Source organism: Tachyglossus aculeatus, chromosome 17 (genome assembly GCF_015852505.1).
Source record: "Tachyglossus aculeatus isolate mTacAcu1 chromosome 17, mTacAcu1.pri, whole genome shotgun sequence".
NCBI lineage: Eukaryota > Metazoa > Chordata > Mammalia > Monotremata > Tachyglossidae > Tachyglossus > Tachyglossus aculeatus.
The window spans coordinates 9,822,519-9,844,272 of NC_052082.1; the positions used below are offsets into that span (position 1 = coordinate 9,822,519).

Consider the following 21,754-nt stretch of genomic DNA (forward strand, 5'->3'; position numbering starts at 1 on the left):
GATTCCCCAGGGATTATTCTATTAAGATAATTATTGCATTGGTGATAAGCGCATCACTGCGTAAAGGCTCTGATTTTTATCCTGTTGGGAGAGGTCCCGGCAGACCTCACCATGCTTGTAATAATAATAATATTCAAAGTTTCTAGGTGCCAAGCACTCTACTAAACACTGGGTTATGTACAAGACAATCAGGTGGGACACAGTTCCAACCTGCTTAATTTGTATCTTCCCCAATGCTTAGAGCAGTGCTTGGCACATAGTAAGCGCTTTACAAGTACCATAATTATTTTTCCCTCTAGACAGTAAACTCCTGGGCAGGGAAAGCATCTCCTTATTGTTATATTGTACTCTCCCATGCTCTTAGTACGGTGCTCTGCACAAAGTAAATGCTCAAAAAATTGAACTGAATTCCTGTCACCCATGGGGCTCGGTCTAAATAGGCTGGAGAACAGGTATTTGATCTCCATTATACAGATAAAAAAACCAAGGCCCAGAGAAATGAAGTGACTCACCCAAGGTCACATAGCAGACAAGGGGGAGAGATGGGATTAGCCGGGATTAAGTGGATAGAGCTCAGGTTTGGGCGTCAGAAGGACCCGAGTTCTAGCCCTGGCTCTGCCACATGTGCTGTATGACGCTGGGCAAGTCACTTCCTTTCCCTGGGCCTCAGTTCCCTCAGTTCCCTCAGTTCCCTCATCCCCCAAGAAGCAGCGTGGCTTAGTGGAAAGAGCCCAGGCTTGGGAGTCAGAGGTCATGGGTTCAAATTCCGGCTCCACCACTTGTCAGCTGGGTGACTTCGAGCAAGTCACTTCACTTCCCTTGGCCTCAGTTCCCTCATCTGTGAAATGGAGATTAATACTGTGAGCCCCATGTGGGACAACCTGATGACCTTGTATCTACCCCAGCGCTTAGAACAGTGCTTGGCACATAGTAAGTGCTTAACAAATACCATCATCATCATCATCTGTAAAATGGGGATTAAGAGTGTGAGCCCCATGTTGGACGGGGACTGTGTTCAACCCGGTTAGCTTGTATCTACCCAAGTGCTTAGAACAGTTCTGGTCACATAGTAAGCACTTAACAAGTACTATAAGTATTATTATTATTATTATTATTATTATTATTATTATACACATAATAATAATAATAATAATGTGTATATTATCAGAGACATAGTATTATTATTATTATGAGAAGCAGCATGGCTCAGTTTAAAAGAGCATGGACTTTGGAGTCAGAGGTCATGGGTTCAAATCCCAGCTCCGCCAATTGTCAGCTGTGTGACTTTGGGCAAGTCACTTAACTTCTCTGGGCCTCAGTTCCCTCATCTCTAAAATGGGGATTAAGACTGTGAGCCCCCGTGGGGCAACTGATCACCTTGTAACTTCCCCAGCGCTTAGAACAGTGCGTTGCACATAGTAAATGCTTAATAAATGCCATTATTATTATTATTATTATCTACCTCAGGGTTTGGGAGAGTAAGGCTTAAGATCCCACAAAGGAATCAAGGAGCAAATTCAGGTGAAACCAGTAAGTGGGACATCTGGAAAGTTGTGTTGGATTGCCAACCGTTTCTTCTGACTTTCCATCATGAAACTAGCCAGGGAAACGACTAAGAAACCAGACCACTTTCAGGCAGGGCCTGTCTAACAGTAGCCAGATTTGGAGGAAGAAACTCATCTCAGTGAGGCCTCAACCAAAAATTCTGAAACTACGACTGTAGCTGATTCAGAGGCCACACAGACACGTTCCAAGCCATTTCCCTCTGACGAGGGGATTGATTGGATTTACTGCTGGGTGAAATTACTCACCCCAAATCCCACCGCACCGAGTGTGTGAGGAGTTTTTTGCTTCATACAGAGGTTGATAGGCAACCACTGGAGATTTCTGAGGAGGGGGTTGACATGCCCAGAGCGTTTCTGTAAAAAGGTAATCATGACCGTAAGCTTGTTTTGGGCAGGGAAAGAGTCTGTTGTAGTCTCCCAAGCACTTGGTATAGTGCTTTGCACACGGTAAGCGCTCAATAAATATGAGATAATAAAGAAATAGAGATAATAAATATGATTAAATGGATGAATGAATGAATGCCACTTCCGTGTGATCTGAAAAGTACAATACGGAAGGTAAAAGTTTAAGGCTCTTTAACGGAGAAGGGCAATAAAACTGTCCATGTTTTTATACTCTCCAATGTCTCCTATCTGGAATTTATTTTAATGTCGACTCCCCCTTTAGACTGTAAACTCCCTGAGGTCAGGGATCACGCGTACCAAATCCCTTGTATTGTACTTTCCCAAAGGCTTCGTACCTCACTGTGCACACAGTCAGAACTCAATAATACCACTGACAGATTGATTGATTGATTATGAAACTTGGTTTACATGGACAGGGTGTCCACAATGCTGAAATGCAGGATAACACACTTATCTCCGGTTCCTCTAGAGGTTCTAGTCCATCATACTCAAAGGAGATACCACTGAGGGTGAAAGGGTAAGGGATGGGGGTGTTCTGCTGCGTGACTCAGTGGAAAAGAGCCCGGGCTTTGGAGTCAGAGGTCATGGGTTCAAATCTCGGCTCTGCCACTTGTCAGCTGGGTGACTTTGGGCAAGTCACTTAACTCAGCGCTTAGAACAGTGCTTTGCACATAGTAAGCGCTAAATAAATGCCATTATTATTATTATTATTATTATTAACTTCTCTGTGCCTCAGTTCCCTCATCTGTAAAATGGGGATGAAGACTGTGAGCCCTCCGTGGGACAACCTGATCACCTTGTAACCTCCCCAGCGCTTTGAACGGTGCTTTGCACATAGTAAGTGCTTAATAAATTCCATCATCATTATTATTATGTACTTGAGTTATTTTTCATTCATTCATTCAATCATATTTATTAAGCGCCTACTATATGCAGAGCACTGTACTAAGCGCTTGGAAAGTACAAGTTGGCAACATATAGAGATGGTCCCTACTCAACAACAGGCTCACAGTCTAGAAGGGGGAGGCAGACAGCAAAACAAAACGTGGCCAGGTGTCAAGTCGTCAGAACAAATAGAATTAAAGCTAGATGCACATCATTAACAAAATAAATGGAATAGTAAATATGTAGAAGTAAAATAAATAGAGTAATAAATCTGTACAAATATATATACAGGTGCTGTGGGAAGGAGGTAGGGTGAGGGGAATGGGGAGGAGGCGAGGAAAAAGGGGGCTCAGTCTGGGAATAGCAGAGCACTGTACTGAGCACTTGGGAGAGCACAGTACAACAGTAAACAGATATATTCCCTTCCCGCAACGAGCTTTCAGTCTAGAGCTCTGTGCATCCTCATAGCACACAAATGGTGGCAGATGAACTGCGTGGTCTAAGGTGGCAGTAACCTGCGATGCCAGGGTTGTTCAAAAAAGAAACAAAATACTCGAGCTCAGTTGTAGCCAAGTTTGGAGGGTGACTCAGGGGCAGAAAAACTGCTGGGAATGGGGAGTGTTGGCCGGAACAGGGTAAGGAGACGAGGAATCTGGGAGGAAGTACTAAGTGCTTAGTACAGTGCTCTGCACACAGTAAGCGCTCAATAAATATGAGTGATGATGATGATGAAGGATTAAGGATGGAAGCAACTTACCTGCAGTGATTGGCCATCACTTTGGGCAGTAATAACAATAATAATAATAATGATGGCATTTATTAAGCGCTTACAGTGTGCAAAGCACTGTTCTAAGTGCTGGGGAGGTTACAAGGTGATCAAGTTGTCCCACGGGGGGCTCACAGTCTTAACCCCCATTTTACAGATGAGGGAACTGAGGCACAGAGAAGTTAAGTGACTTGCCCAAGGTCACACAGCTGACAACTGGCAGAGCCGGAATCTGAACCCGTGACCTCTGACTCCAAAGCCCATGCTCTTTCCACTGAGCCATGCTGCAATGTAGACTGTAAGGTCGTGGTGGGCAGGGAACAGGTCTGCCAACTCGGTTTTATTGTAATAATAATAACAACAATAATAATGGTTCTTGTTAAGTGCTTAGAGAAGCAGCGTGGCTCAGTGGAAAGAGCCCGGGCTTCGGAGTCAGAGATCATGGGTTCTAATCCTGGCTCCACCGCTTGTCAGCTGGGTGACTTTGGGCAAGTCGCTTCACTTCTCTGGGTCTCAGCTGCCTCATCTGTAAAATGGGGATTAAAACTGTGAGCCCCATGTGGGACAACCTGATCACCTTGTATCCCCCCCCAGTGCTTAGAACAGTGCTTCGCACATAGTAAGCACTTAACAAATACCACCATTATTATTATTATTATGTGCCAGGCGCTGTTCTAAACACTGGAGTAGATACAAGTTAATCAGGTTGGATACAGTCCCCGTCTCCCATGGGGCTCACACTCTTAGTCCCTATTTTACAGATGAGGTAACTGAGGCCCGGGGAAGTGAAGTGAGTTGCCCAAGGTCACACAGCAGACAGGTGGTGGAGCTGGAATTAGAACCTTGGTCCTTCTGATGCCCAGGCCCGTGCTCTATCCACCAGGCCACGCTGCTTCTCGCGACGACGTCGGGAGTCTGAAAATATTCACTGCAGACCTTTGGGCCTTCCAGGTGATGCGACCGTGACAATAACTCACAGATACACTCCACGAGAGCAGCTGAAGATGCACTGCCAGTTGGCTGATATCATCGTTGTGGCTGCGGGTAAGACGGGGGGCTTGGCGGTCTGTTACCTCATCTGTAAAATGGGGATAAAGACTGCGAGCCCCGAGTGGGACGTGGATTCGTCGGTATCTACCCCAGGCTAAACATCGAGGATCCTAAATCTCTATCGGGAAGAGGTGTGACCAAGAGAGATGTGTTAGGAACCAGCGAATAGAAAAAGAACAATAAATAATTCCCTAGTTGGATGAAGAGGAATTATTTAGCGTGGACCAAGGGAAGGGATTTAGTAGGGACAGAGACCCAGTTAGGTTGGCTTTTCAGAACATGTGACTTTCGCTAGTTATAAGATCCCACCCTGGAGATGAGGGATGGATTAAAGTGGCTCAGTGTGAAGAGCGCGGGCTTTGGAGTCAGAGGTCATGGCTTCAAATCCCAGCTCCGCCACTTGTCAGCTGTGTGACCTTGGGCAAGTAACTTCACTTCTCTGTGCCTCAGTTCCCTCATCTGTAAAATGGGGATTAAGACTGTAAGCCCCACGTGGGACAACCTGATCACCATGTAACCTCCCCAGCGCTTAGAACAGTGCTTTGCACATAGTAAGCGCTTAATAAATGCCATTAAAAAAAAAAAAGAAATACTACTACTACTGTTATTCCCACTTCTGCTACTGGCTCCTCCTCAGACCATGGCCCCACATGGGACAAGGACTGTGCCCACCCTGGTTACCTTGGATCTACCCCAATGCTTAGTACAGCGTTTGTCACAAAGTAAGCACTTAACAAATACCACAATTATGGTTATTATTAGCACCGCTTTGGGAGGCCTGGCTGCATTCTCAATTAGCTCCTTCATAAAAGAAGCTAATTTTGTTCTCTGTCTCCCCCTTCTAGACTGTGAGCCCACTCTTGGGTAGGGACCGTCTCTATATGTTGCCATCTTGTACTTCCCAAGCGCTTAGTACAGTGCTCTGCACACAGTAAGCGCTCAATAAATACGATTGATTGATTGATTGATTGATTGATTGATTGATTAAAAGACCACTTAGCTCCTCACCTCTCTGGTTTCCGCTAAACTGGGACAAGTCCTTAATCTTCAGGGATCTGTGATTCGCGGGAGGAACAGGAGGGATCGTTTGAACCTTCTCCTCCCAACAGACCTCCACCCTCTGAGTAACCGGTGAGGAACTCGCTTCGTGTATTGCACCTGGGAAAATAAATCCCGTGGATCGCCTGTGAATCTCTGGATATAGGGAGCGTAAGCTTCGTAAAGCTGGTACTTTGTCCGGTAAACTGAGCCCTCCAAGCGTAAGGAGGCTGTGCCATTATAACCATGGCTGTGTCACCAGTCTTTTGGGTGTACACTGCCCTAAATGTAGGATATGGTGACAATCCAGTAGCAGAATTTAGGGGATTCCAAGTCAGACGTACAATGCTCCGTGCTTAAATAGTAACCTTCTGTTTCCTCAACATGTTCACATCATCTGGATACACACCCCCATGAAACAGCCTCCTCTGTGCTTTTTTTTAAAATGGTATTTAATAATAAATAATAATGACATTTGTTAAGCCCTTACTATGTGCCAAGCACTGTTGTAAGCGCTGGGGTAGATACAAGGTGATCAGGTTGTCCCACATGGGGCTCACAGTCTTAATCCACATTTTACCGATGAGGTAAATGAAGCACAGAGAAGTCAAGTGACTTGCCCAAAGTTACACAGCTGATCGGTGGCGGAGCCGGGATTAGAACCCACGACCTCTGACTCCCAAGCCCGTGCTCTTTCCACTAAGCCACGCTGCTTCTTTGTTAAGTGCATAAAATGTGCCAGACACTGTACTAAGCATTGGGGTAACTACAGAGAGAAGCTGCATGGCTCAGTGGAAAGAGCCCAGGCTTTGGAGTCAGAGGTCATGGGTTCGATTCTCAGCTCTGCCACATGTCTGCTGTGTGACCTGGGGCAAGTCACTTAACTTCTCTGAGCCTCAGTTATCTCATCTGTAAAATGGGGATGAAGACTGGGAGCCCCATGTGGGACAACCCGATCACCTTGTATTCCCCCAGCGCTTAGAACAGTGTTTTGCATATAGTAAGCACTTAACAAATGTTTTATTATTATTATTATTATTATTATTATTATTATTATTATTATTATTATTATTAGCTAATGAGGTTGGACACAGTCCCTGTCCCATCAGAGGCTCACAGTCTTAATCCCCATTTTACGGATGAGGGAACTGAGGACCAGAGGAGTGAAGTGACTTGCGTAATCAGGTAGGACACACCAGAGGCTCATAGTCTTCATCCCCATTTTACAGATGAGGTAACTGTGGGCCAGAGAAGGGAAGTGAGTTGCCCAAGGTCACACAAGAACCGTGATTAGAACCCAGATCCTTCTGACTTGTGGGCCCGTGCCCTATCCACTAGGCAACACTGCTTTTATTATGAGAGAAGAAGTGTTTCTTTATTGGACTAGCTCTTGGTGGGACGTTGGACCTCACACCTTTGGGCTGAGATTCCAGGAGGACAGAAGAGATGCATTAGCAGCTTGGCCTAGTGGATAGAGCCTGGGCATAGGAGTCAAAAGGACCTGGGTTCTAATCCTGGTTCCACCACCTTGAGCAAGTCACTCTGCTTCTCCGTGCCTCAGGTCCCTCATATATATACATATAATTATTACATTATATTATATTATATTAATTATATTATATTATATATTTTATTTTATATATTATATTATATTATTATATTATATTATGTTATATTATCTTGTATATTATTATATATTTTATTATATGATATTGTTATATCATATGTATCATACATGTTATATTATATTATGTTATATTATATATATTATATTATATTGATATTATTAATACCGTTATGTTATTATATAATGATATATAATAATAGTTTTATATTATATTTAATGGCATTTATTAAGCACTTACTATGTGCAGAGCACTGTTCTAAGCACTGGGGAGGTTACAAGGGGATCAGGTTGTCCCACGGGGGACTCACAGTCTTAATCCCCATTTGACAGATGAGAGAACTGAGGCCCAGAGAAGTTAAGTGACTTGCCCTAAGCCACACAGCTGACGATTGGCAGAGCCGGGATTCGAACCCATGACCTCTGACTCCAAAGCCCAGGCTTTTTCCACTGAGCCACGCTGCTTCTTCATTCGACTGTATTTATTGAGCGCTTACTGAGTGCAGAGCACTCTCGTAAGCACTTGGGAGAGGACAACAGAACCATAAACTGACACATTCCCTGCCCATAATAATAATAATAATAATGGCATCTGTAAAATTGGTATTAAGACTGTGAGCCCCACGAAGGATATTTACTATTCCATTTATTTTGTTAATGATGTACATTTAGCTTTAATTCTATTTGTTCTGACAACTTGACACCTGTCCCCATGTTTTGTTTTGTTTTCTGTCTCCCCCTTCTAGACTGTTGTCAGGTAGGGACCGTCTCTATATGTTGCCAACTTGTACTTCCCAAGTGCTTAGTACAGTGCTGTGCACCCAGTAAGTGCTCAGTAAATATGATTGAATGAATGAATGAATGAATGAATGACAGGAACTGTGTCCAGCCTGATTATTTTGTATCTACCTCAGCGCTTAGAACAGTGCCTGGCACATAGTAAGCACTTAACAAATACCACAGTTATTATCTCATACACGGTGTCCAGATTTACTATACTCGGCTTATTTGTGAGCCTAGCAAACTTTGTGTCAGTTGATGTGATTATCGTGACTGAAGGAAAATTTTGTTTCCAAGATAAGTGGCTCATTTTTTTTTTCTGGTATTTGTTAACTGCTTACTATGTGCCAGGCTCTGTATTAAGTGCTGGGGTAGATACAAGCTAATCAGGTTGGACACAGCCCCTGTCCCAAGGGGGGCTATATCTCCGTATTACAGATGAGGTAACTGAGGCACAGAGAAGTTTTGACTTATGATGATGATGATGATGATGATGATGATGATGATGATGGTATTTGATAAGCACTTACTATGTGCAGAACACTGTTCTAAGCGCTGGAGGGGATACAAGGTGATCAGGTTGTCCCACGTGGGGCTCACAGTCTTAATCCCCATTTTACAGATGAGGGAACTGAGGCCAAGAGAAGTGAAGTGACTTGCCCAAAGTCACACAGCTGACAATTGGCGGAGCTGGGATTTGAACCCATGACCTCTGACTGCAAAGCCCAGGCTCTTTCCACTGAGCCACGCTGCTTCTCCTAGCAGACAAGTGGAGGAGTAATAATAATAATAATGATGATGGCATTTGTTAAGCGTTTTACTATGTGCAAAGCACTATTCTAAGCGCTGGAGGAGGATACAAGCTGATCAGGTTGCCCCACGTGGGGCTCACAGTCTCAATCTCCATTTTACATATGAGGTAACTGAGGCACAGAAAAGTTAAGTGACTTGGCCAAAGTCACAACTCTGACAAGCGGTTGAGCCGGAATTTGAACCCATGACCTCTGACTCCCAAGCCCGGGCTCTTTCCACTGAACCACGCTGCTTCTCTGGAATTAGAATTAGAGTATTCTCGAATTAATGGAATAAATAATGGAATTAGAGTAGGAATTAGAACCCAGGTCCTAGGCCTGTGCTCTCTCCTCTAGTCCACCCTGCCTATCTATTTGAACCAAATCAATTGCTTCCATGGGGGCTTAGAGCTAGGAGTTTTAATTATCATCATCAACATGCGTGGTATTTTTTGAGTGCTTACTAAGTGCAGAGCACTATACTAAACATTTGGAAGAGTGAGCTACAGCGGAGTCGGTAGACACGTTCTCTGCCCACCGTGAGCTTGAAGTCTAGAGGTGGAGGCCATTTCTTTATAATAATGACGGCATTTATTAAGCACTTACTATGTGCAAAGCACTGTTCTAAGCGCTGGGGAGGTTACAAGGTGATCAGGTTGTCCCACTGGGGGCTCACATTTAATCCCCATTTTCCAGATGAGGTAACTGAGGCCCGGAGAAGTGAAGTGACTTGCCCCAAGTCACCCAGCAGACAAGTGGCAGAGCCGGGACTTGAACCCATGCCCTCTGACTCTGACCTCTGACTCCATAGCCCGGGCTCTTTCCACTGAGCCACAGTGCTTTAAGTGGCATTCATTAGTCTGAAAGGGGAGGCGTCCTTCCCCGGCCCTCTGACCCTTGGTAATTGTCTTGTCTGAAAGAAATCCTCCAGCAGAAGCCAGAAAGTCCCGCTACCGTCAATAATTGCGATCAAATGCAGGGTGGGTCAAATGGAAAAAGAATGAGTCTGGCAGTCAGAAGACGCTGCCTCTCATCCCGGCCCTGCCACTTGTCTTCTGGGTGGCCTTGGGCACATCACTTCACTTCTCTGTGCCTCAGTTACCCTATCTGGAAAATGGGGATAAAGACTGTGAGCCCCGGGTGGGACACCTCGCTCTCGCCTGTCCCGCCATCGACCCCTGGCCCACGTCATCCCCCGGGACTGGAATGGCCTCCCTCTGCCCATCTGCCAAGCTCGCTCTCTTCCTCCCTTCAAGGCCCTGCTGAGAGCTCACCTCCTCCAGGAGGCCTTCCCACACTGAGCCCCTTCCTTCTCTCCCCCTCGTCCCCCTCTCCATCCCCCCCATCTTACCTCCTTCCCTTTCCCACAGCACCTGTATATATGTATATATGTTTGGACATATTTATTACTCTATTTATTTATTTATCTATTTTATTTGTACATATCTATTCTATTTATTTTATTTTGTTAGTATGCTTGGTTTTGTTCTCTGTCTCCCCCTTTTAGACTGTGAGCCCACTGTTGGGTAGGGACTGTCTCTATATGTTGCCAATTTGTACTTCCCAAGCGCTTAGTACAGTGCTCTGCACATAGTAAGCGTTCAATAAATACGATTGATGATGATGATGATGATGACATTGGACCGTGTCAACCTGATTTGTTTGTAGAGAAGCAACGTGGCTTCTCCACTAGGCCACACTGCTTCTCTATGTACCGAAGGGCTCTGGGTGTGACTAATCTTAATGCCACCCTCGGTGCCTCCCACAAGGTTGGGGTTGGCACGAGATAGCTGTCTCCCCTCGGGCACCCCTCTCCCCAAAATGTGAACTTTCTCTCAGTTGTGTGTCCTGAAAGACCAATCAGACCTTTCCCTTGGGCTTTGCCCTGAGCGCTGGCCTTCTCACGTGGGTTGGATGCGAATTTAGGTGAATTTAGGTGAATGTGAATTTCTCCCCTTTCTAGACTGTGAGCCCACTGTTGGGTAGGGACCATCTCTATATGTTACCAACTTGGACTTCCCAAGCGCTTAGTACAGTGCTCTGCACACAGTAAGCGCTCAATAAGTACAGTTGAATGAATGAATGAAAAGGTCCCAGGGTTTGGGGACTGGTCATCCTGATAGGCCACAAATCATGGGCATCTAATTAATGCCTTATGGACATACTGAACCCTCTTTTCCCAGAACAAGTCCCCTTTCCCTCAGCTCCCCCTTCCTTCTGTGTCACCTCAACTCACTCCCTCTTCTCCCCACCCCAGCCCCACAGCACTAATGTCTATTTGCATATAGATATATACAAATAGATATATAGATATATAGAAATAGATAGATATAAATAGATAGATAGGTAGATAGATAGATGTAAATAGATAGATAGATGATAGAATAGATAGATAGAAATCGTCATCATCAATCGTATTTATTGAGTGCTTACTGTGTGCAGAGCACTGTACTAAGCGCTTAATAGAAATAGTATATATCTATATACAATTAGATATATATAGTATATATCCCCCATCTTACCTCCTTCCCTTCCCCACAGCACCTGTATATATGTATATATGTTTGTACATATTCATTACTCAATTTATTTATTTATTTATTTTACTTGTGCATATCTATTCTATTTATTTTATTTTGTTAGTATGTTTGGTTTTGTTCTCTGTCTCCCCGTTTTAGACTGTGAGCCCACTGTTGGGTAGGGACTGTCTCTAGAGGTTGCCAGCTTGTACTTCCCAAGCGCTTAGTACAGTGCTCTGCACACAGTAAGCGCTTAATAAATACGATTGATTGATTGATTGATCTATAATTCTATTTATTTGTATTGATGCCTGTTTACTTGTTTTGATGTCTGTCTTCCCTCCCTAGACTTTAAGCCCACTGTGGGCAGGGATTGTCTCTCTTTATTGCTGAATCGTACTTTCCCAGTGCTTAATACAGTGCTCTGCACACAGTAAGCGCTCAATAGAGAAGCAGCGTGGCTTAGTGGAAAGAGTCAGAGGATGTGGGTTCTAATCCCGGCTCCGCCACTTGTCCACTGTGTGACCTTGGGCAAGCCACTTAACTTCTCTGGGCCTCAGTTACCTCATCTGCAAAATGGGGATTAAGACTGGGAGCCCCACGTGGGACAACCTGATTACCTTGTATCGACTTCAGTGCTTAGAACAGTGCTCACCACTTAGTAAGCGCTTAACAAATACCGTAATTATTATTTTTATCATTATTAAATATGAATGAATGAATGAATGAATGAATGAATGAATGAATGAACCATTCTTTGAGGTTCCAGGTAGCCTGGAGGTCAAACGTGTCCAAAACAAAACTCTTCATCTTCCCACCAAACTCTGACTTTGTCAGTCACTGGTATTTATTGCTAAGTGCTTAGTACAGTGCTCTGCACACAGTAAGCGCTCAATAAGTACAGTTGATGATTTACTGAGCATGTATTGTCTGCAGAGTACTGTATTATTCATTCAGTCATATTTATTGAGCACATACTATGTGCAGAGCACTGTACTAAGCACTTGGGATAGTACAATACCACAATAAACACAATGGAACAATTAACAGACACATTCCCTGCCCACCACATGTTTACAGTGTAGCGGGGCGGAGGCAGACATCACTACAAATAAATAAATGACAAATACGTACATAAATGCTGTGGGGCTGGGAGGGAAGGATGAATAAAGGGAGCAAGTCAGGTCGACACAGAAGAGAGTGGGACCGTCTCTGTGGACAACACCGCAGCGTGGCTCAGCGGAGTCAGAGGTCATGGGTTCAAATCCCAGCTCCTCCAACTGTCAGCTGTGTGACTTTGGGCAAGTCACTTAACTTCTCTGTGCCTCGGTTACCTCATCTCTCAAATGGGGATTAAAACTGTGAGCCCTCCTTGGGACAACCTGATCACCTTGTAACCTCCCCAGCGCTTAGAACAGTGCTTTGCACATAGTAAGAGCTTAACAAATACCATTATTATTATTATTATCATTAGCCTCCGTGTCTCAGAGGCCCATTACCTTGGAATTATCCAAAGCAGCATGGCCTAGTGGAAAGAGAACTGGCCTCGGTTCTAATCCCAGCTCCACCACTTGTTTTCTGGGTAACCTTGGTCAACTCACTTCATTTCTCTGTGCCTCAGTTACCCCCTCTGTAATATGGGGATTAAGACTGTGAGCCCATATGGGACAGGGACTGTGTCCAGCTGGATTATTTTATATCTACCCCAGTGCTCAGTACAGCGCAGGGCACATTGGAGAAGCAGCGAGGCTCAGAGGAAAGAGCCCACGCTTGGGAGTCAGAGATCATGGGTTCTAATCTCCACTCCGCCACTTGTCAGCTGTGTGACTTTGGGCGAGTCACTTCTCTGTGCCTCAATTCCCTCATCTGGAAAATGGGGATTAAGACTGTGAGCCCTGTATGGGACAACCTGATTACCTTGTATCCCCTCAGCACTTAGAATAGTGCTTGGCACATAGTAAGCGCTTAACAGATGTCGTCATTATTATAATCAGTGCTTAACAAACCAATAAAAACCAATCCTCTACTCTCTGTCCTTCGACCCAGATAGTTGATCTCTCACCAAATCCTTTCTGTTCTCCTTTTGCAACATCACTAAAATCCACCCTTTCATCAATCGTATTTATTGAGCGCTTACTGTGTGCAGAGCACTGTACTAAGCGCTTGGGAAGTACAAGTTGGCAACATACTGAGATGGTCCCTACCCAATAGTGGGCTCACAGTCTAAAAGACTTTCCTCTCCATCCGAACTGCTACCTCATCAATCCAAGCACTTATCCTATCCATCCTTGATTACTGCATCAACCTCCTTGCTGATATCTGTACTTATTCATCTGATTTAGCTACATTTACTATTTATTCATTCATTTATAAATATTAATGTCTGTCTCCCCCTCTAGACTGTGAGCTCACTGTGGGCAGGGAATGCGTCTGTTGTACGCGGCGGCGAAGCGGCGTGGCTCAGTGGAAAGAGCCCGGGCTTTGGAAACAGAGGTCAATCAATCAATCAATCATATTTATTGAGCGCTTACTGTGTGCAGAGCACTGTACTAAGCGCTTGGGAAGTACAAGCTGGCAACATATAGAGACGGTCGCTACCCAACAGCGGGCTCACAGTCTAGAAGGGGGAGACAGAGAACAAAACCAAACATACTAACAAAATAAAATAAATAGAATAGATAGGTACAAGTAAAATAAATAAATAAATAAATAGAGTAATAAATAGAGTAATGAATAAATAGAGTAATAAATAAATAGAGTAATAAATAAATAAAAAGAGTAATGAATAAATAGAGTGAAAAATAAATAGAGTAATAATAAATAAATAGAGTAATAGGTCATGGGTTCAAATCCCAGCTCCGCCAATTGTCAGCTGTGTGACTTTGGGCAAGTCACTTAACTTCTCTGGGACTCAGTTACCTCATCTATAAAATGGGGATGGAAACTGTGAGCCCCTCGTGGGACAACCGTGGCTCAGTGGAAAGAGCACAGGCTTTGGAGTCAGAGGTCATGGGTTCGAATCCCGACTCAGCCCCATGTCTGCTATGTGACCTTGGGCAAGTCACTTAACTTCTCTGAGCCTCAGTTACCTCATCTGTAAAATGGGGATTAAGATTGTGAGCCCCACGTGGGACAACTTGATCACCTTGTATCCCCCCCAGCGCTTAGAACAGTGCTCTGCACATAGTAAGCGTTTAACAAATGCTATCATTATTATTATTATTATCACCTTCTAACCTCCCCAGTGCTTAGAACAGTGCTGTGCACATAGTAAGCGCTCAATAAATGCCATCATTATTATTATTATTATCATTATTATTACTCTCCCAAGTGCTTAGTACAGTGCTTTGCTCACGGTGAGCACTCAATAAATACGACTGAAAGAATGAATGAATGAATAATGACTCTTCTCCCGGACTCTCTTTCCCTGCCAAAGACCCCGCTGGACTTCAGAGAGACTCAGCCCTCAAACAAGCTTGAAAAGATCCGACTCTTGGTTCCTCGGCAGGTGACCTCTCCGGTCAGGAATGAAGATCCGGATCCGATCTGGATCTTGAGGCCGCCTTTTATCTGAGCAGATCCACAGACCACCTTCTCACCTTCTCCCACTTGCCACCTTGTCCCGAGGGCGATCTCCAGCCGGAACTCTGGGCTGGAAAACAGCTGGGCTACTCCTTGATCTGTCCCAAACTGAATGGCATTCAGTCCTATTTATTGAGCACCCGGGAAGTAGCATGGCCTAGTGGAAAGAGCACGGGGTTGGGAGTCCGAGGACCTGGATTCTAATCCTGGCTCTGCCAGTTGCTAGCTCTTAACTTCTCTGCGCCTCAGCTTGTTCAACTGTAAAATGGGGATTCAATCCCTATTCTCCCTCCTACTTAAGACTGTGAGCCCTGGGCGGGACAGGGACTGTGTCCGACCTAATTAACTTGTACCTACTCCAGTGCTGTTTGACAATCAATCAATCAATTGTATTTATTGAGCTTAATAATCGTATTATAAATACGATTGATGATGATGATTGAGCACTTACTGTGTGCAGAGCACTGTACTAAGCGCTTGGGAAGTACAAGAGAAGCAGCATGGCTCAGTGGAAAGAGCACGGGCTTTAGAGTCAGAGGTCATGGGTTCGAATCCCTGCTCCGCCACATGTCTGCTGTTTGACCTTGGGCAAGTCACTTAACTTCTCTGAGCCTCAGTTACCTCATCTGTAAAATGGGGATTAAGACTGTGAACCCCACATGGGACAACCTGATCCCTTTGTATCCCCCCCAGTGCTTAGAACAGTGCTTTGCACATAGTAAGCGCTTAACAAATGCCAACATTATTATTATTATTATTATTACAAGTTGGCCACATATAGAGACGGTCCCTACCCAACAGTGGGCTCACAGTCTATGTTGACACAGAGTAAGCGCTTAACAAGTACCATAAAACAAACAATACACTATAATAATAATAATGGCATTTGTTAAGCGCTTACTATGTGCAAAGCACTGTTCTAAGAATTGAACTCTTTCTCAAGGAAGTGAGACTAGCCAATAGTGCTGTGGAGGATACAAGGTGATCACGTTGTCCCACGTGGGGCTCACAGTCTTAATCCCCATTTTCCAGATGAGGTAACTGAGGCACAGAGAAGTGAAGTGACTTGCCCAAAGTCACACAGCTGACAAGTGGCAGAGCCGGGATTAGAACCCACAACCTCCGACTCCCAAGCCCAGGCTCTTTATAACATTCGAACAGAGTAGATAGACACGTTCCCTGCCCACAACGAGCTTATTGTCTAGAGGGAATGGGATGGTGGGGGAAAAGGACCAGGAAAATGCCTCCCTCCTCTCTTCCTGCCTGCCATCTCCAGGAAAATATCCTACCTTTTTGCTACTTTTTTTTCCTTCTTTTTCAATCATATTTATTGAGCGCTTACTGTGTGCAGAGCACTGTACTAAGCGCTTGGGAAGTACAAGTCGGCAACACATAGAGACAGTCCCTACCCAGCAGCGGGCTCACAGTCTAGATGGGGGAGACAGAGAACAAAACAAAACATATTAACAAAATAAAATAAATAGAATAAATATGTACAAATAAAATAACTAGAGTAATAAATCCGTACAAACATATATACATATATACAGGTGCTGTGGGGAGGGGAAGGAGGTAAGGCGGGGGGGATTATTTCCCACCCTCTTCCCCACCGTGAAACGAGCAAGAAGGCTGGCAGGGGCACGGCATGTCGCAAAGGGCCCGTGACGGCTCAGTGCACGTAGGACCTATTTATTCATTCATTCATTCAGTCGTATTTATTGAGCGCTTACTGTGTGCAGAGCACTGTACTAAGCTCTTGGAAAGTGCTTTGCACATAGTAAGCGCCTAATAAATGCCATCATTATCATTACTACAATTCAGCGATAAAGAGAGACGATAATAATAATGATAATGATGGCATTTGTTAAGCACTTACTATGTGCCAAGCACTGTTCTAAGCACTGGGGGAGACACAAGGTAATCAGGTTGTCCCACTTGGGGCTCACAGTCTTAAGCCCTATTTTACAGATGAGGGAATTGAGGCCCAGAGAAGTTAAGTGACTTGCCCAAAGTCACAGCAGACAAGTGACGGAGCCGGGATTAGAACCCATGACCTCTGACTCCCAAGCCCGGGCTCTTTCCCCTGAGCCACGCTGACAGGGACTGTGTCTGTTCTCACTGTATTGTACCATCCCAGTAAAGCGCAATTGAGCCCACTGTTGGGTAGGGACTGTCTCTATATGTTGCCAACTAGTACTTCCCAAGCGCTTAGTACAGTGCTCTGCACACAGTAAGCACTCAATAAATGCGATTGATTGATTGACTGATTGATTATTAGGGAGACAATTGCCAGAGGCACTTATATTCTAATCTAGTCTTTGTTGGGAAAAGGCTAGAAGCCGGAGCAAGGAGGGGCCTACCCTTCTACCTCCTAATTTCAAACTTTTTCCCTAATGGCATTCATCATTCCACATTTCACAATCGCGTGTGCAGTTTCACTTTCTCAGATACCCGCAGAACATCATTGTCCCTTACAATGCCATTATCTCTGGGGTTTAGGCAGTGGCCAAAGCCCCATTCCTGCTCCTGGAAATTCAAGAATTCCTGCTCCTGGAAATTCAAGAATCCCTGCTCATTTTTTTCCCTTTCTCCCCTCCAACTCCCAATCCCAGACCTCTGGTAGGCCAGCTCCTCCCTCCTGGACTTGTAGTTCCTTTGCATTCCCAGAACTGGGAGCTGGGAGCCACCTATTCTTTTTTCTGGCCAATTAAAATTTAGGCCTAGTGGAAAGGAACATTCAAATTGTGCTTTCTGAGAAACTCTTTCTTCATAACTACAAAAAGGCAAACTACTCGTTGTAGCCCCCACTAGATCCATTGTGCTTTACTCATCCATCGATCAGTCGGTGATATTTATGTGCAAGTACAGTGCTCTGCACATAGTAAGTGCTCAATAAATACGATTGATGATGATGATGTGCAAGAGCTCTGCTTGGAGCTCGGGAGAGTACAATCCACAATCCCTACCCTCTAGGAGCTCACAGGTTACTAAATGCTTGAGAAAATACAACAGCCTCAGAATTTCTGATACCAATTCCAGTCCGATCACTGAGGACTTACCTGCACCAACTTCGCCATTGTGAATACAAATCACCTCTCCTTTTTGAGCCAGTTTCTACAAAGCTCACCACGGACTCGCTTACGTGGTCGTTCGGGATTTGACTTCCTTCCAATCGTATCCCCTCGCTGACTTCTTTTGTCGTGCTCCGTTCCAACCGAGTCAGTTCAGTGCTTATCCCAGCCTCCTGAGTAGATTTCATGTGGCTTATTTTTCTCTTCAGGGAGGACCCACTTTTTTTATAGGGTACATAGCTGTCCTGCAGGTTAGGATCTGACGCTGCCGACGGCGAGATTTTTATCAGCGTGAGCGAGGGTGATTGTTTGACGATCCCTTCCGCCCAGAGAGCCACTGGAGATGCCCCCTTGGTTGCTACCCACGAGGCCTGACACCGTTTTGAGTCCTACCCCTCGGTGTCACGATCTTCCTGGAGCCTCCTTTCTGTCAGGGTCATCTCATTTCAAACTGGAGCCCCGTCAGGATGGCTTCCTCCTTGACTCTGATTTCCTTTCCTGACTAAATCTTCATTTCCTCTTCTCCCACTCACTTCTGTATCGCCCTTGCACCTGGATTTGCCCCCTTGATTCAGCCCTTCCTCCGCCAGACACTGTTCTAAGCACTGGGGTGAAAAGCAATGTGGCTCAGTGGAAAGAGCCCGGGCTTTGGAGTCAGAGGCCATGGGTTCAAATCCCGGCTCCGCCAACTGTCAGCTGTGTGACTTTGGGGAAGTCACTTCTCTGGGCCTCAGTTCCCTCATCTGTAAAATGGGGATGAAGACTGTGAGCCCCACTTGGGACAACCTGATCACCTTGTATCCCCCCCAGTGCTTAGAACAGTGCTTTGCACGTAGTAAGCACTTAACAAATGCCATCATTATTATTATTATTATTATTATTATTATTATTATTATTATTATTATTATTATTATTATTATTGCAAGTTAATCAGGTTGGACCCAGTCCCTGGCCCACATGGGGCTTGCAATCTAAGTAGGAGGGAGAGCAGGTACTTTCTGCATAGTAAGTGCCTAACAAGAACCATTATAATAATTATTATTATTAATATATATTTAATCCCCATTTTACAGTTGAGGGAACTGAGGCACAGAGAAATGAAGTGACTTGCTCAAGATCCCACAGCAAACGATTGGCAAAACTGGGTGAGAACCGAGGTCTTCCAACTCTAAGGTCTGTGCTCTTTCCACTAGGCCAAGCTGCTCCTCCTCCTCTAGACTGCAAGCTTGCTGTGAGCAGGGAAGTGTGTACCCTCTCTGTTATATCGTACACTCCCAAGCGCTTAGGACAGTGCTCTATACACAGTAAGCGTTCAATAAATATGATTGATTGATTGATTGACTCTGTCTGGCAATGAACACACCCACAGCTCGATGCGCCTTCAAGCCTGGCAGCAGAGAATAGGGTGAGGATGTTCCCTCACACAGCCATGCTTCAATTCAACAGGCACAGGGAGATGGGGTCTGTCATGGTTCCTTGAGCCCGGACTTGATCACTATGGAGTAGCCTTGGTGAATTTCTCAGATCACCCAAAAAGCCAGCCACTGATTATGAGGAAATAATGATAATTGACACATTTTTTTTGTTGTTGTTGTTTTTGCCTGTTTATATTTAATGGTATTTAAGTGCTTATTATGTGCCAAGCATTGCACTAAGCGCTGAGGAAGATGCAAACTAATCAAGTTGGACACAGCCCCTGTCCCACAAGGGGCTCACAGTCCTAATCCCCATTTTACAGATGAGGTCACTGAGGCTCAGAGAATAATAACGATAATAATAATGATGGCATTTATTAAGCACTTACTACGTGCAAAGCACTGTTCTAAGCGCTGGGGAGTTTACAAGGTGATCAGGTTGTCCCATGTGGGGCTCACAGTCTTAATCCCCATTGTCCAGATGAGGCAACTGAGGCCCAGCAAAGTGAAGTCTCTTGCCACAGCTAAGTGGCAGAGGTGGAATTTGAACCCATCACCTCTGACTCCAAAGCCCGGGCTCTTTCCACTGAGCCCAGGGTCACACAGCAGACAAATGGCGGAGTCGGGACTAGAACTTAGGTCTTCTTACTCCCAGGCTCACGCTCTTTCCACTAGGCCAAGCTGTTTCTTGTTAAGCATAGACTATGTTTCGACCACTCTACTAAGCACTGGAGTAGGTGCAAAATCGTCAGGAGGGACACAGTCCCTGGAGGGGAAACAAGTATTGAATCCCCATTTTCCAGATGAGGAATCAGAGGCCCAGTTAAGGGACTTGCCCAAGGCTACACAGCAAGCAAGGGGCAAAGCTGAGATAAAACTCAGTTCCACTGATTCTCAGACCCATGCTCTTTCCACTAGGCCATGTTGATTCATTCATTCAATCGTATTTATTGAGCGCTTCCTGTGTGCAGAGCACTGTACTAAGCGCTTGGGAAGTACAAGTCGGCAACATATAGAGACGGTCCCCTACCCAACAACGGGCTCACAGTCCAGAAGATTCGGAGAAGCTCTTCCATTGGTCGTCTCTCCACCAACTGGATTTGTGTCATCTTCTTCCTTCCCATGAAGAGATCCCAAACCAAATAAAAAATCTGCCTGCCGAGTCTTCTGACAAGAAGATTCCACCCTAAAATAATTACGGCACTTACTTTTGAAATTCCAAGTGAATAAAACTCTTTCCCCTTGCCAAAAATAAATTCATGGGTGAATTAATTATCTCCGGGAAAAATAAACAAACCTGTCCACATAAAACTGCCTTGGGCTGTAGCGTGCAATTATATTAGTAATGCTGGGCTTTTTCCAATATAATCTTACAGATGTTCCCCAGTATTCAGTGCCAGAGTAGAATTAGGACCTGAATCAGAAGTGGCTCTTCTTATGGGGAAACAATGTCCAGAAGCTTGTAGAGAAGCAGGATGGCAGAGGGGATAGAACAGGGGCCTAAAAGTCAGAAGGTCATAGGTTCTAGTCCCGGCTCCGCTGCTTGTCTGCCGTGTGACCCTGGACAAGTCACTTCCCTTCTCTGTGCCTCAGTTACCCCCTATGTGAAATGGGGATTGAGACTGTGAGCCCCGTATGGGACAGGGACTGTGTCCAACCTGATTTCCTTGTATCCACCCCAGAGTTTAGTACATTGCCTGGCACATGGCGAGCGCTTAACAAATACCATAATTAGAAAAGAGGGAGTTTTAGGTCAGTCTGGCTTTGGGACAGTTGGAGTTCTGGAGAAAAGCGCTGAGCGCTTTGAAGTTCTGCCAGTAGCCCTCTTAGACAAACTGCCTTGAGTGACTGTTAATATTCATTCATTCATTCATTCAATCGTATTTATTGAGCGCTTACTGTGTGCAGAGCACTGGACTAAGCGCTTGGGAAGTACAACGTGGCAACGTCTAGAGACGGTCCCTACCCAACAGCGGGCACACAGTCTAGAAGGGGGAGACAGACAACAAAACACATTAACAAAATAAAATAAATAGAATAAATATGTACAAATAAAATAAATAGAGTAATAAATCCGTGCAAACATGAGCCGTGAAACATGAGACGATGAGGGGGTGTCTAATTCACTTCCTAGGGAACTTCAGGATAAGTAGGTCCTCTTATGGAGGAAATTCAGTGGGTTGGTAGGTGGGTTTCCCCTGTATAAGAGAAGTCCTTCATTGTTCTGAGATCTAGACAGAGATTCCCCCGGAATTGCTTTATA

General features: G+C 44.9%; 1 protein-coding gene across 2 annotated transcripts in view; it reads left to right on the forward strand.

The window, feature by feature from the left end:
- The window catches only part of MTHFD2L (methylenetetrahydrofolate dehydrogenase (NADP+ dependent) 2 like), a 69,882-nt gene that overhangs the window by 26,313 nt on the left and 21,815 nt on the right, over positions 1-21,754 (forward strand). Inside the window, exon 6 of one of the 2 annotated variants that reach the window (XM_038759303.1) lies at positions 4,573-4,665. The exons of the other annotated variant lie outside the window; for it this stretch is intronic. Within the exon in view, the coding sequence (XP_038615231.1) occupies positions 4,573-4,665 (93 nt within the window). The remainder of the gene's footprint in view (positions 1-4,572; positions 4,666-21,754) is intronic. 2 annotated transcript variants of the gene reach the window in all.